General features: G+C 44.1%; 3 protein-coding genes, 1 long non-coding RNA gene and 1 other non-coding gene across 5 annotated transcripts; 4 read left to right on the forward strand and 1 right to left on the reverse strand.

Annotated features, from left to right (window-relative positions):
- Window positions 1–26: 26 nt before the first annotated feature.
- LOC123257212 lies at window positions 27–1,341 on the forward strand. The gene is made up of 2 exons (XR_006507220.1): window positions 27–139; window positions 556–1,341. It is a non-coding gene; the product is annotated as an uncharacterized LOC123257212 (long non-coding RNA).
- On the forward strand, window positions 295–367 carry Trnaf-gaa. Its single transcript has one exon. It is a non-coding gene; the product is annotated as a tRNA-Phe (tRNA).
- A 513-nt stretch (window positions 1,342–1,854) lies between the features above and the next one.
- Window positions 1,855–5,704, reverse strand: LOC6494823 (kelch domain-containing protein 10 homolog). The gene is made up of 3 exons (XM_001959558.4): window positions 4,212–5,704; window positions 2,472–3,029; window positions 1,855–2,417 (listed from the first exon to the last, which is right to left on the reverse strand). The coding sequence occupies exons 1-3, from the start codon at window positions 5,136–5,138 to the stop codon at window positions 1,986–1,988; spliced, it is 1,917 nt and encodes a 638-aa protein (XP_001959594.2). The 5' UTR covers window positions 5,139–5,704; the 3' UTR covers window positions 1,855–1,985.
- A 669-nt stretch (window positions 5,705–6,373) lies between these two features.
- Window positions 6,374–10,133, forward strand: LOC6495792 (proton-coupled folate transporter). The gene is made up of 9 exons (XM_001959559.4): window positions 6,374–6,733; window positions 6,801–6,910; window positions 6,967–7,117; window positions 7,191–7,380; window positions 7,438–7,760; window positions 7,815–7,960; window positions 8,023–8,212; window positions 8,283–8,439; window positions 8,497–10,133. The coding sequence occupies exons 1-9, from the start codon at window positions 6,487–6,489 to the stop codon at window positions 8,552–8,554; spliced, it is 1,572 nt and encodes a 523-aa protein (XP_001959595.1). The 5' UTR covers window positions 6,374–6,486; the 3' UTR covers window positions 8,555–10,133.
- Window positions 9,984–13,055, forward strand: LOC6495793. Its single transcript, XM_001959560.4, has 9 exons — window positions 9,984–10,453; window positions 10,517–10,626; window positions 10,694–10,844; window positions 11,069–11,863; window positions 11,925–12,061; window positions 12,123–12,312; window positions 12,406–12,453; window positions 12,524–12,632; window positions 12,749–13,055. The coding sequence occupies exons 1-9, from the start codon at window positions 10,327–10,329 to the stop codon at window positions 12,804–12,806; spliced, it is 1,725 nt and encodes a 574-aa protein (XP_001959596.1). The 5' UTR covers window positions 9,984–10,326; the 3' UTR covers window positions 12,807–13,055.
- Window positions 13,056–14,456: the final 1,401 nt, after the last annotated feature.

Below are 14,456 nucleotides of genomic sequence, written 5' to 3' on the forward strand. Positions count from 1 at the left end.
AAGTAGGTTTTTTGTTTTTCGTCTTGATTATTAAAAAAGCCATAATTAGCATATTATATTCTAAGTCTGTGGTCCAATTTAACGTCAAATTTTGAACCTTCACACCCGTAACTTTCAAAAATTCATCCATGTTTTCCAAGTACTTTTTTAAGAATTAAAAACTAAAAACTAAAAAAACACATGTTTATTTTTAACAAACAACAAATTGTCAAAATCTGTATAATATTATATATAGTATTATACGATTTTTGAACCCCCCAATAAGTGGGGATTATCAGGCAGCTATTTTCAACTGCCGAAATAGCTCAGTTGGGAGAGCGTTAGACTGAAGATCTAAAGGTCCCCGGTTCAATCCCGGGTTTCGGCAAAGATTTCTTTTTTATTTTTAAGATTTATGTACAGATTTAGATTAATATTTATATTTTTCTATGAATCTGAAATTAAATATATAAAACTAAGAATCTTTAATATAAACATTAAGTAGCCTAACAGTTGACATTTTCTAATTTAATATTTTCAGAAGCAATTTAGATAATTCCATTTTTTATCCATTAGATTTCCACCCACTATTTCCGGTTTTCCAGAGCTCTCATCTTTATCTCCACTCCATGTCGCAAATGTTAAGGCGTACTTGTATGTGACGTCATCGTGGAAAACCAGGTCACGGACCTATTACGCAGCAAAAATGCACTTCAACCCTCCCTCAACTCAATATGCGCTCACTCTCAGTGCCATTATCCGATGCATCAGTGCTCCCCGGGGTCAGCAACAGTTTTTTGCTGTTTGCAACCACCACCACCAGGCCAGGCCAGACCATACCAGACCAGGCACGAATTTGAAACGCTTCATCGCCCGAATACCTGTACTTTGGCATTGGGTTCTACGCAGTTGGCCGAAAATAATGGCAGAGGCAGGGTGCAATTTGCCACAGCGACTGCAAATTGCGCATGAGTCAGCCAAGTCAGCCAAGCCAGCCCACTAGCCCCATCCCTTCCAGAGTTATGGCTTTCGGTAGAATCTAGGTCATCGGTAGAGGAGGCAAACTGCGCCCCAAAAGCGATGATCTGTACCAGCCCGGGAATGGTACAACACTATCCAAACTATCAATAGTGAACAAGAGGAACAATTTGCATTAAAAATTTATTTATTAACTTAGATTCAACCAAATTTAGTCTTGGGTAATATAATCCGGCAGTACCGTACGCACTGCATTGGTACATGATATCGCATTTAAGATGGAGAGTCTTATGATAATTAAATATTACTACCGCTAAGTAATATGTACACTTGACAAAAATACATATACCTCTATATGACATTGTTTGGTGTAGCCTTCAATAATTGGTTCGTCGTCTGAATGGGGGAGTGTGGAAGTGAGGTGTTCTGGGGGATAATAGTTAGGAAGGGTGAACAGTTTCATAGCCGTGTTTTATTTCGAGTATTAAGTTAGGCTTGAGGTGCTGAGGATGTGGGTGTGGGTGTGGGTGATGGTGTTGGTGTGGCAACTGGAAGAAAGTGTGTGGTGTGGTGGGTGGGGTGCGCTGGCTGGCTGATCTGATAGCTGAAGTTTAGAATACATACGTACATATGGCCTGTCTCTGGCTGTTGTTCCGCTAGCTAAACTTAATTACAATCGTATTTACATGCTAAACATGTCTGCTTCTCCTGCTTCTGCTCCTGCTCTTTCCGTGTCCTACTATGTATGTGCATTCGCTAGTCTTCGAAATATCAAGATACATGGGTATTCGAGAGTCTACGAAATATCAAATTACATATGTGTATAACTATAAATGTCCTTCGTATTCAATCACAGCGCGCGCTCATGTGAAACAAAACTTTTAAACAATAGTAACGTAAAGTTCTGTAACTCAAACTGATTCGGGGTGAGGAAGCACCGCTCCCCGCCACGGATTCTCGCTTTATTATCTGGGTCATCTGGGGATCGGTTTCGGATCGGGGTGGGTGCCAGGTGGGAGCACAGGCCCTTAATGCGTTGTGGAGCGGGCACGTTTTGGATTGGAATAAAGCGAAATCATCATCGATGGATCCGGCATATTTTTGTCCAATCGACGCCGTCTTTGGGGCGGCAGACGATCCACAAAACGCTTCGGTATTCCCGATCCGAGCAGAGACTTCCTGTCGTACGTATCGAGGTTATCGTTATAATAGGTGATGGCATCCCAGCACATCTCGCTTAACTTCGGCACCGTCATCCACATCTTGTAGAGATCGTTGCGACGGCGCATCTCCTTGTCATTGTACTCGATGCCCCCGAAAACGTACATGCACCCATTATCCGAGTGAGCTGCAGAATGGAAGTAGAGTGGGCGAGGCAAGCTGGCGGTTACGATGCGGAACCATTGCTTGGTGCGCAGATTCAGCTTCCAGATGTCCGAGAAGTATGTTGAAAAGTCGCCCTAGAAATTTGTTATTAGTGGATTTTTCTTTTAATTTCTTGTTTTTTAACTCACCTGTAAGCCGCCTGTGATGAAGGCCTCGATGTCACCATTGGAGGACTGGTGCTGGACACAGGAGAAGCACTTGCGTGGCCTGGGATAGCCCCGGTTACCGTCATCCAAGTCGAAAGCACGGCGATCCGGTTGAGTGTCAAAGTAATCCCAGCAATTCGCTTCCAGATTATAAGCAGGAATGCGCTGCAGGTCGTAGACCGAATGGGAGGTACCTCCGCCCAGCACATAGATGTGCTTGCCATCGTAGACGACCTCGTGGCGATAGCGACCATCCGGGTCGTCACGCATTTCCGGACGGCTAATATACACATTCTCCCAGATGCGGGTGCGCAGATCCAGGCGGTAAACATCACACGTATAATCGAATCCTGTGGTGCCGCCAATCGTGTACAGGTAGTGCTTGTGGATCACAATTCCCGGACCGTACTGGGCCGTGGGCAGATCGCCGGTGACCTTCAGGCGTTCCACGCCAGGAGTCGCGCCAGCACTAGCCGTGCGGTAGACATAGCAGTCGTTGGAACAGGATTCCCCAAAAGGATAGCCAGTGCCGCCATGTGACTGGAATAGAATAAAAAGTTAATTTATTTACATTTTCGTAGGCAGTGGGGGTTAAGCGGGTCATCGTAGCTACGCCCCTGACATTGCTGCCGATGCATTCAATTAGCAGATACTTGAACGTCAGCTTATCATCGCCTAGGGGGATGGGATGGGTATGGGGATGTAGTTTGGACAAAGACGTACGAGAAAAGAGAGGAGGAGGAAGAGGAGGCTGCAGTGAGAACTGCAGCCCAGATAAGCGGAAACATGTGTCTCCAGTGTGGTTCTCTGTGTATGTATACAACATCTGACTTGGTATCGGGCATGATTCGTCATCAAATTATAGCTAATTGTGGAATGCACTGAGGGAAGGGCACTGCAGCCAGCATAAAATGCCAGCCACCAACAGCTCCCGTTTGGTGGGCCTCCCAAAAACAGAAAAATCGGAAAAAGCGCGCGCACTCAGCTGGGTGGGTTAAGTCCAATGTTTTGAGTTTTCCACCAAGGCTAGGGAGAGGGAGCGAGCGAGCGAGAGAGTCAGAGAGAAAAAAGGTAGGGGGAAAGCTGGAAAACAAGTTGTTGCATGCAGCAGCATAAACAACAACTGCGTAGTAACCAGCGACGGAAAAACGAGGGTTGCACGGCATGCGCAGAGTGGGGAAAATGGGCGAGAAGGTTGGAAGGTGGAGGTGGAGGTGGGAGCAGGAGCATGGGAGGTGGCGGACAGCGAACAGCGAACGGCAATGGCCATGGGCAGCTGTTTGGGTTGACATTTCGAGTGTTTAGAATGCATAAACAAAACGCAGAGGCGGAGGTTGAGGTTGAGGCAGAGCAGGAGGGGGGCCTCTGGGGCGGAGAGTAGGGCGTGGCATTGGCCCTGGCCATTTTCATTGCCCAGAATACCTCCACACTCTCATGCTCTCATACTCTCAAGATCTGCATCCGATCAGCTGGCCGATTTCTCTCCTCATTTCACCGTTCAATTTCACAGCGAAAAACAAGTTTTCCTTGCAATTGATGGTTTCGCTTTCCTACAAACACTAGCACTACTACAACCACACCAACACCAACACACACACACACACACACCCCACACAATAGACAATGAAACTCGCTCATCTATTTTCGTCTACCCAACACCCCCCAGCAGCCCCGCCACGACCGCTCTTCGAGATTCAGATATAGTATCTACGAGATACTCACAATCAGCACATTATTGTGAATGGTCAACGCATTGGAGGCCAGCTCCACGGGCATGTTGCTGGCATTGTCCGCATTCAGTTCTAGCTTCCAGGTGCTGGTGGCAAAGTTGAAGCTCCACAGCTCCTGGAACAGCAGGCAGCGTCCGCGACGTGAGGCAACCAGGGCGCTGCGAGGATTGTAGCCACCCAGCGAGTACAGATGCGAGTTGGAGGCAATTATACGATGGCCACTGCGCGCCAGCGGGAATCCTCCGGGGAAGTGCTTATCTCTGTACTGGCACTTGACCAGGCGCAGCGGTTGGAAGGCATATTGGGGCTTCGACGGCAGCGGTCCCTGCAGCTCTGACGGATGCTGGCCGGACGTGAGGAAGACATCAATCTGCTTGGAGAGCTGCTTCTGCTCCTCCAGCTCATCACTGCTGGTCGACTCGTCCGAGTACATTTCCTCAAACTCCGAATCAGAATCGGTATCGCCATAGTCCACATCCACATCCTCGTCATCTTCCTCCTCCTCCTCGTCAATGTCGCTGGCTGCGTCCATTGGTTCGGCTGCTCCAGCAATGGCATGAATTCTGGCCACAAAGTCCCTTGGATCAAATGGTACTACCTCCTGTGCCTCCACCTGCATATGCTGTTCCTGCTGCTGCTGTTGTTGTTGTTGCTGCTGCTGTTGTTGTGGTTGTGGGGGCTGGTCCCCGGGTTGGCCCAAACCCTCCTCCGGCAAGTCCTGGTCCATGATCAGGTCGTTGTTGTTGTTGTTATTGTTATTGTTGAAAAATTGAAGTCCTGGCTCCTGGTTATTGGTGGTGGGCTGTGGCGCTCGGATAATACACTGCAGCAGATCAACCACGAACAATAGAAACGTCCAAGTGTGACGCAGTTGGTTTAAGACGATGCACTTGAGCTTGGCTGGTTTTAGAATGTTCATAACACGCTCGATTCAATCGAAAATCCAAAATTGGTTACAAGTCAACAAAAAAAATTTTGAGAACGATTTCGGCTGGGTATCCTGTTCTCGGCCAGAAACGGTAGAAAACAGAAAATTTTATCAAAATTTTGTTGATTTTTTCGGGAGGGGGCCCACGACCTCGCACAGCTGGCTGCCAATACTATGTACTATGTTGTTTGAGTTTCTTCTGCGTTTGTTGCTTTGGTCTCTGCTGTCATTTTTTCTGTTTTTCTTTTTCTTATTTTTTTTTTTGACACTCACTCACACGCACGCACGCATTGGTGTGCACATGTTACGTGGTGTGTGGAAATCGCTACTGTTCCTCGGGTTGCGTTCTGATTTGTTTGCCAAAATCCAAATTGCAGTCTGTCTATTTGTCGCACGATATCCAATTCACTAATTATATGAAATAACAGCAGCTGGGCGTCCGCGCATGATGATTGTACGACAAACTACGCTTTAAATTTGGATAGTGTTGGTTTTCTGACGTTTCTGTCAACGGATCCAACTGGTCTCACTCTGGAAATTGAGCATACGTTATTTATCGATAGTATCGATAAGGTCTCATAAAATACTAAAAATAAATAGGGCGCTGTTATGTTGCTATAATTAATTATCTTAACTATATAATAAGAAAACATTATCCGTTAAAATCCTTCCTTTATTTGTAACCTATTTTAATTAACAATTTTTTGCATGTAAAGTTTATATTGCCAAAACATTCAAAGTCTGGTCACACTTACAAACCTTTTTTGAACCGGGGAAACCCCTTCTCATTTAAACTTCGCTCCAATACTTTCAGGAATGACTTTTAAAAGTAACTATAGTTTAGAAACTTTGATTAATTATCTCCTCATAAAATGAATTGATCACCAATTAAAATCGTTAAGTTGCCATTCGTTTCGCAACATGCATATTAATGAGCATGCTATTGCTTAATCCCAACTCAAGTCTTTATTCAGATAAGGCACGTTGTTTCAACAACAAAAAGTCCCTTGGAGCGAAAGAGCAATCTAAGTTGACTCATGTACGGGGATCACAACTAAGATACAGTGTGTGCCCAATATTGACAAATCAAAATAGATAAAAATTTATATTAAAGTTTTGTTTCACACATTATGCTATTTATAAGAATAAACATGGAACTAAAGTCTAACAATCTTTTAATTCTGACAATGACAGTTCTTGGCGTTCATTCAAGGAGTGAATACTTTATGTAAATGACATCAGGAAGGGAAATTCCTCAAAGAGAGCACGCTTTTATCTGAAGTTGCCTCCGTTTTCGTCCAAGGCATGAATAAATCTTATAGTCAGTCCGTTGGCAGAGATGAACGAGGAACCGCATGCCCACGAAAAGCTTGTGGCCAAAGCAAGGCGCCCAGGGCTTCAGGATTCTGGGTCAGGCAGCACAAACAGTTTAGACACCGTGGAAGGAAGCCTGGCCTCCTTCGCGCCAGCCATTAAAGCAAATATTGAATCTTCTGGTGATCCACCCACGCCGATTTCACAGCCATTGGGAATCTATCTTCTCGAGCCTTTGATTCTGATCCTGCTTTTTGCCTATAACTTCTCGTGTAAGTTTGATCAGAATATTTAAGCTGGACATGATCTCTAACTGCAGGTGATTCCCCCGGAATCCAGCAACTGTTCTTAAAAATGAAATCATTTATCAAAGCTGCACGGCTGGTTTTCGTTATCCGGATAGTGTGTGTTTGTTATTGGGCACCAAGAATCCCACAAATGAGACAAAGGTGAAACCCAATTTCTTCAAATAAAGAAATAAATTAAATTCTGATTATTGTTTTAGAAAATTGAGGAGCAAGTGCAGCCATATGCTGCTCGGGTCACTCTGGTAATGCGAATGGTGGAGTGTATTATTCCAGCCTTTTGTGGCCTTTTTGCTGGAGCCTGGGCGGATCTATATGGACGGAAGCCACTGCTCATGTGCTCCTTCCTAGGTTGGGTTAACCAAAAACCCTTAAAACTTGTGTCCTGAAACTCCAAACTCATCTTATTTAATCCTTCTCACAGGTTATGGCATTCAGTACTTAATTTCCGCTGTTATAGCTTACATGGCTATACAATACCATGGGTTAGTGAGTCCTTGGTGGTATGTCCTTTCGATTGTGCCCCTTTCCTTCTTGGGAAGCAGTGTCACCTACTCTGTGGCAGCAGTTTGCTTTATTGGCGATGTCTCCGAGGGCAGAGTACGTTCCTACAGGTAAATTATTCGCAAAAGGATTCAATCTATTATAAATTGTTTTCTGTATCTATAAAGGATGATTGCTTATGAACTGGCCATCTACGTAGGCTTGCTTCTCGGTAGTTTTTCGTCAGGATATGTCTATGAAGCCACCAATGCCTATATGGTTTTCAGCATTTCCGCGGCTTCCATTTTTGTGGCCCTTTTTCTTATGATTGCACTTCTGCCAGAGAGCCTACCCACGGAAAATCGCACCTCTACCACTTCATCTACTCAAGGAGGACTAGTTTCCTTACTGAAGGATTTGTGGAGCACCTGCCAGAAGCCAAGGGAGCACAATAACCGATCTATTGTTCTAATTATAATGGTGGTTCTGCTACTGACAGCCTTTGTTTCAGGTAAAGTTAAGATTGACTAAAAATAGTTAATATATTACTGTTTTATTTTATTAGATGGCAGTAATTCGGTTTTCTACATGTTTATGAGGGCCAAGTTCCATTGGTCCGTGAAGCAGTTTACGGAATACGAGTCCGTCAGCATTTTAGTGCCAGCTGTGGCTGGATCCGGCGGAGTGATCTTCATCTGGTCTTTGAGAAAGGTGGGCTTTTTCAAATACTCCATTAAAGCTAGATGCTTTTGCTGATTTGTGGATATTCGTAGTGCACCAAATCAACGATACTTTGGCTGGCCTTACTCTCCATTCTCAGCCACGCGACCAGCAGCCTGATGAAAGCCTTCGCCCTGGTCAGTTGGCAGATCTATGTGGCCATTGGTCTGGGCTTGTTCAAGTCCCTGGTGAATCCCATGTGTCGCACAATGATCACCAATCTGCTGCCAGCCGATGAGCGGGGTAAGTACAAGTTGGACAACAAGTTTCTCTGTTCTTTCCACAACTCTGTGATTTTTTCTCCTCTGTAAAGGTAAAATCTTTGCCCTGCTTGGCGTTTTGCAAACACTTTCCCCACTCATATCGTCTAGTCTCTATTATGGCATCTATACCCGCACCCTGGACAGTGATCCGGGGATTTTTAATATTGTGAGCGCCAGTCTGTTTGGTCTAGAAATAATTTTGTTGTGGTAAGGTAACTGACTTCTATTTGGGTAATCTATTATGACATGAAAGTTACATTTCAGCATTGTCTGGCATAAAAAGTCGAAAAATCAAGTGTACTATGAGCCGGTTTTTAAGTGATCAGCCATTCCATTTTCTACCAGAATGGAAGACCCCCAAAATCAGCCAGTCATTGCCAACTTTCGCATATCAATTACACAGATGGTACCGTGCCGGGAACTCCCTCGCCTCGCCGTCCACTGAAAGCTAAAGCCACTCATCCATACCTCACTTCTAATTTGCATACTCGTTCTCTGGCGCCCTAAGAAATAGAAAAAATATATACATATTTTTGGATCAGCGAATTGGAAAGCCCTCTCATCTGGAGCTTAATTACTAAAATCGAAATATTTTCCCATTAACAAGAATATGGGCCAATATTGCTGACAAAGCCGAGGCGTGTGCGCAGTCACTTGACAAATCTTGCGGAATATCTATAAAAACATTAAGGATGTGCATGCGTCTGTGTATCACCAATGATTGGTGCTAACTCCAGATTTAAACAAATGCTAATTTCACTTGCTAATTTTGAATTAGCCGCCAGGTTTTTTACACCCTTGGCTGGAAGCTTGACGGGGCGCCTTTTAAACAAAAAATGAATCTCAATTTACGCACAAATTTAATGCCCCAACAGAGCAGAACGAAACCTTTGGAATTTAACTCGGATTCTATCAGACCCCTGTTGCATGAATTGTCATTTGACCAATTAAAACTAATATAAAATAATTTTCAAATGATTAAAAAAAGTTAACACAAAAAAATATGATAATCTTTATTATGTAATGTTGAATTAAAAATCTAAGATTTTTTGATTCTGTTAGTGAAGTTGTAAACATTAATTCTTACATACTTTATATGGAAATATTTGTAGTTTATTGAAGTATGTACATATATGTATGTATGTCTGATTTTTTTGGGGGCCTAATATATACGTGCTATCTGAACCTTTTTTCATTTTCCCCATGGGTCTGGCTCGTGCTACTCATTTGCACGATCCAAAAATAAGCCATTCTCCGAGTTTGTGGCAAAAGAAAACAAATAAACACCAGACTTTGAGCTATAGTTTGTTGAGTTGAAAGTATTGTAATGGAAAAGGTTCACTCTCTTGAGGTTTTTGAATATTTTATAATAAATAGAAAATAAATATATAGCTTTGAATGTGATAATCTCAAATCAAAACTGAAATGAGCTAATTAAAAGTAAAGCCTTGTTGAGAAAACATCTCCAGATCTATTGTTTTTATCTTTGTTATTTGAAGATGGGAGGCGGGCGAAGAAAGTCGGGTTTCAGTTTCCCTGCAACACATTTTCCAATACATACACTGGTGAATTTTCACCTGAATCGATGCGAGCTTATTGTTTTTGGCCCTAGAACAACTGTTCCCCCCTCAGTATTGGGCTGGCTACCTGCTCGACTCGACTGCATAGTTGTTGGAGGCTCTGCCGCTATGACTGTCGACTGCTTTTCGATATACAATTTTTCTATATAAAAGCCCGGATTTTTCGCTAGCTGCTCATTTCGAGAACGAAACTCTAATTGCGAGCCGGATCGTGGATCGTCGTCGTGAATCGGGTTGTTTGGATTTTAGATGTCGTTGTGATTGTTTTCTCGTCGCAATCAAATCGCTTGAATAATATTCGAATTATACATTAGTAGCCCATAGATCTGATCGGAAGTGTGGACTTTTCTCCCATCGTTGTTACGTGACAGGTGTTGCAATGTCTCAATAAAAAGGCCACCTCGCTCACAGCCTTCGATCGCAAGAGACGACGCCGACCGACGACGGTCGCCCAAAAAGCCGGTTAGACATTGAATTGGAATCAAGAATTTGGCCATAACCGAGCACTGCGAACATGGTCGAGAAGGCCTCGAATGCGTTTACGCTGGAAAAGCTCCGAAATCTGCAATGGCAAAAAGTATTTCATATGTTTTACGTAGAACCGGTTGTCTTCATGCTGCTCTTCTCGCACACACTTTCGGGTGAGTTGTGACCCACTCCATCGGAGTCCACCGTAACCAGGGACTAACCCACTCTCCGGACAGGTACTATCCAGCGCAACCAAGTCATCTATCAAACGTGTACCGTGATTTTCCACTACAACGAATCGGATTGCAAGCAGTTGGACTCGAAGAATGCCAGTTCTGAAATAAATGTGGGTTTTAAAAGGTTCTCTATCGAAGAGGATAGATCCTGAATACTTTTCTTTTATCCTTTTAAAGGCCATTGAAACGGAGGTTCAGCCCTATGTGGCTAATCTCTTTCTGACCAGAACTCTGCTGGAGAGCATCGTTCCGGCGTTCTGTGGACTTTTCATCGGATCCTGGTCGGATCACTATGGACGAAAGCCTCTCCTAACTGTGTCCATGATAGGTAAGCTTAGTCTTCTGACATAACTAGAAATAGTTAATGTCTATAGGTATTATTTTACAGCCATGAAGTTGGGTAATTTCCAATGCAATTGTGTAAACTTTACCTTTTGTGAGACTTCTGTTTTTTTAAATTTATGGTTTCTCGGTCAGTTAACTTTTACGGACATACCTTTTAAATACCTTGGAATGTTTAACTTCAAATTAAGATTCTCCTAATTTTGGCAGGATTCTCATTGTCGTTTCTGATGATGGCTGCCATCTGTGAACTGTCCAGCTATTATGTCATCAATCCCTGGTGGTACATCCTGGCGGCAGTCCCCCACTCTCTCCTCGGAGGCAACTGCGTCTTTTCGGTGGCCGCCTTCTGCTTCATTTCGGATATTACGGATTGCAAGTCCCGGCCATACCGCATGATCTTTATGGAGTCACTATTCTTCATAGGCCTGACCAGCGGATCCTTGCTCTCCAGCTTCGTTTATGCCGCGGCTGGGTCGGCTGCCACCATAGGATTATCCGGATGTATAGTGACCTTTGCCACGATCTTTATCATATTCTTTGTTCCGGAGAGCCTGCACTTCCGACAGGCTCTGGAGGCCAAGAACGCAGCGCTGGCCAATGGCGGCAAGGATGGCAAGGAGAAGGATGTGCCAATAACTGCCTGCGATCTGCAACTGGATCGCGTGGCCATCGACTGTCCGCCCAATTTCATGGGCGACGAACAGCCGCAGAAGCCCAGCCCCTTGGAGAAGAACCGTGCGGTGTCCTGTGAGCTTCCCACTCCGGCCACGCCGGCGATGAGCTTCGACGAGGATCTGCTGGCCAAGTATGTGGAGCGGCTGCCCCAGAAGGCGGAGGAGAAGCAGCGCAAGCAGGCGGAGGAGCGGGTTGAAAAGGCCGGACTGTTCAGCACCGTTCACATCAAGGACATGATCAGCACCTGTTTCAAGCCGCGAGAGCACAATGCCAGGGCCATCATCTGGCTCGTCACGCTGGCCATGTTCCTGTCCATTTTTGTTTTCGGTGAGTGGCTGCAGCACGATTGTTTAATTATTTTGTCAATCCTATTCGAACATCACATTAGATGGCGTGATGACCGTCATGTATTTGTTTGTTCGCGAAAAATTCCATTGGACCGTGCGGGACTACACTTTCTTCGAGACAGTCAGCCATCTGGTGCCCATGATTGGAGCCCTAATTGGGTTCCTCATTCTCCGAAAGGTGAGTCCTTCGCAAGGGTAGAAGAAGTGCTTCAAAGGATATATATTTCTATCATTATCAGGTTTTCCGACTGTCGGTAGTAACTTTAGCCCTGTTGGCCTTCTTTTCGGAGATTGTTAAGAATCTTGCCAAGGGCTTCGCCACCATGCCCTGGCATATGTACCTCTCCGTGGCCCTGGGCGTCTTCCGGTCCATATCCGGACCCATGTGTCGCACAATTGTTTCGAATATAGTACCGCCCTCGGATCTGGGTGAGTATTACTTTACGAACGTAACAGCCAGCAGCTGTTTTTTATTATAAGCAAGTAACAAATGGCAATGAAACCCTTTACTCTTTCTTGCAGGTAAAATTTTTTCCATCAAAAATGTTTTGCAGTCGTTCGCACCTTTCGGTGAGTGGAGCCAGAGCCAGTACCAGTGCCATTTAATTATATTTATTGACCATTTTACCGCTAATTACAGTCGCCGCCCCCCTGTACACCTTTATATATAAACGGTCCCTTACCACCTACCCGGGTCTGTTCAACTTCGTCAGTTCGTTCCTGTACCTCTTGTCGTTCGTGTTCATCGGGTAAGTTTGAACCTTTTGGTTCCTCGGGGGAAAGCCGAGGAAAGCCCCCTCTCCAAATGCCCCAAATGCGCTAATTAAACGAGATCACACCTAATTCCCATCCCCTCGCCGACCAGGTGCGTCTTGCGCATCAAGTACAGGCACAAGCAGCACTACGCCAAGGTTCTCAAGTGAGACGGATTCGAAAAAGTGGCCAAATTAACATGTGATCGCCTGGAGCTAAGCTTAAATCGTTTACGAGCGGAGCGAATTTATAGAAAACGAGTCTTCCGGACTGCTACGGATCACCAGTCATTGGTTATGAATCGATTGTCTTTGACTTGTTTATTTATACGTATTTTAAAAGCCTAGTTCTTGTTAGCTGCCGTAAGATATTGTTAAGTTTGTATATTAAAATAGAACTTAGTTCTTCACCAAATGGAACTATACGAATTAACTAAAGATTAAGGGAGTTAGGTAAGCTTCAAGGACTCAATTAGTACCCCTACAAAGTCTATATCTTTGTTAGTATTTACCGGGTCCGGGCGCGGAATACCTTAAAAGATTTCTAGAAAGATTTTCCATAAGTCTGCATCAAGATCTTGGGACAACATTTTTGATCCCTATTTTTCAAATTTTCCTAGGGGATCCCCTTTAAAGCGGACCACCTTTATCGATTTCTAGAAAGATTCTCCATAAATCTGCATCACAATCTGGAAACAAAATTTTGGATCCCTATTTTTCAAATTTTCCTAGGGGACTCCCTTTAGAATGTGGGGAAACCGTGGAGTATGGAAATGTGGCCACTGCGAAGGCTATATCTTGGCCAATTTTCATCCAATCGTCCAGCGAAATACCTCAAACGATTGCTGGAAAGATTCTCCATAAATCTGCATCAAAATCTGAAAACAAAATTTTGGATCCCTATTTTTCAAATTTTCCTAGGGGACTCCCTTTAGAATGTGGGGAAACCGTGGAGTATGGAAATGTGGCCACTGCGAAGGCTATATCTTGGCCAATTTTCATCCAATCGTCCAGCGAAATACCTCAAACGATTGCTGGAAAGATTCTCCATAAATCTGCATCAAAATCTGAAAACAAAATTTTGGATCCCTATTTTTCAAATTTTCCTAGGGGACTCCCTTTAGAATGTGGGGAAACCGTGGAGTATGGAAATGTGGCCACTGCGAAGGCTATATCTTGGCCAATTTTCATCCAATCGTCCAGCGAAATACCTCAAACGATTGCTGGAAAGATTCTCCATAAATCTGCATCAAAATCTGAAAACAAAATTTTGGATCCCTATTTTTCAAATTTTCCTAGGGGACTCCCTTTAGAATGTGGGGAAACCGTGGAGTATGGAAATGTGGCCACTGCGAAGGCTATATCTTGGCCAATTTTCATCCAATCGTCCAGCGAAATACCTCAAACGATTGCTGGAAAGATTCTCCATAAATCTGCATCAAAATCTGAAAACAAAATTTTGGATCCCTATTTTTCAAATTTTCCTAGGGGACTCCCTTTAGAATGTGGGGAAACCGTGGAGTATGGAAATGTGGCCACTGCGAAGGCTATATCTTGGCCAATTTTCATCCAATCGTCCAGCGAAATACCTCAAACGATTGCTGGAAAGATTCTCCATAAATCTGCATCAAAATCTGAAAACAAAATTTTGGATCCCTATTTTTCAAATTTTCCTAGGGGACTCCCTTTAGAATGTGGGGAAACCGTGGAGTATGGAAATGTGGCCACTGCGAAGGCTATATCTTGGCCAATTTTCATCCAATCGTCCAGCGAAATACCTCAAACGATTGCTGGAAAGATTCTCCATAAATCTGCATCAAA

Source organism: Drosophila ananassae, chromosome 3L (genome assembly GCF_017639315.1).
Source record: "Drosophila ananassae strain 14024-0371.13 chromosome 3L, ASM1763931v2, whole genome shotgun sequence".
NCBI classification, from domain to species: domain Eukaryota; kingdom Metazoa; phylum Arthropoda; class Insecta; order Diptera; family Drosophilidae; genus Drosophila; species Drosophila ananassae.

Coding starts and splice junctions, on each gene's coding strand:
- LOC6495793 (XM_001959560.4), top strand. CDS start 10,327: ATGGTCGAGAAGGCCTCGAATGCGTTTACGCTGGAAAAGCTCCGAAAT. Junction 10,454..10,516: donor CTTCTCGCACACACTTTCGG/GTGAGTTGTGAC, acceptor CTCTCCGGACAG/GTACTATCCAGCGCAACCAA. Junction 12,062..12,122: donor GGTTCCTCATTCTCCGAAAG/GTGAGTCCTTCG, acceptor TATCATTATCAG/GTTTTCCGACTGTCGGTAGT.
- LOC6494823 (XM_001959558.4), bottom strand. CDS start 5,138: ATGAACATTCTAAAACCAGCCAAGCTCAAGTGCATCGTCTTAAACCAA. Junction 3,030..4,211: donor TTCACAATAATGTGCTGATT/GTGAGTATCTCG, acceptor ATTCTATTCCAG/TCACATGGCGGCACTGGCTA. Junction 2,418..2,471: donor TCATCACAGGCGGCTTACAG/GTGAGTTAAAAA, acceptor ACAAATTTCTAG/GGCGACTTTTCAACATACTT.
- LOC6495792 (XM_001959559.4), top strand. CDS start 6,487: ATGAACGAGGAACCGCATGCCCACGAAAAGCTTGTGGCCAAAGCAAGG. Junction 6,734..6,800: donor TTTTGCCTATAACTTCTCGT/GTAAGTTTGATC, acceptor CCCGGAATCCAG/CAACTGTTCTTAAAAATGAA. Junction 8,440..8,496: donor CTAGAAATAATTTTGTTGTG/GTAAGGTAACTG, acceptor GTTACATTTCAG/CATTGTCTGGCATAAAAAGT.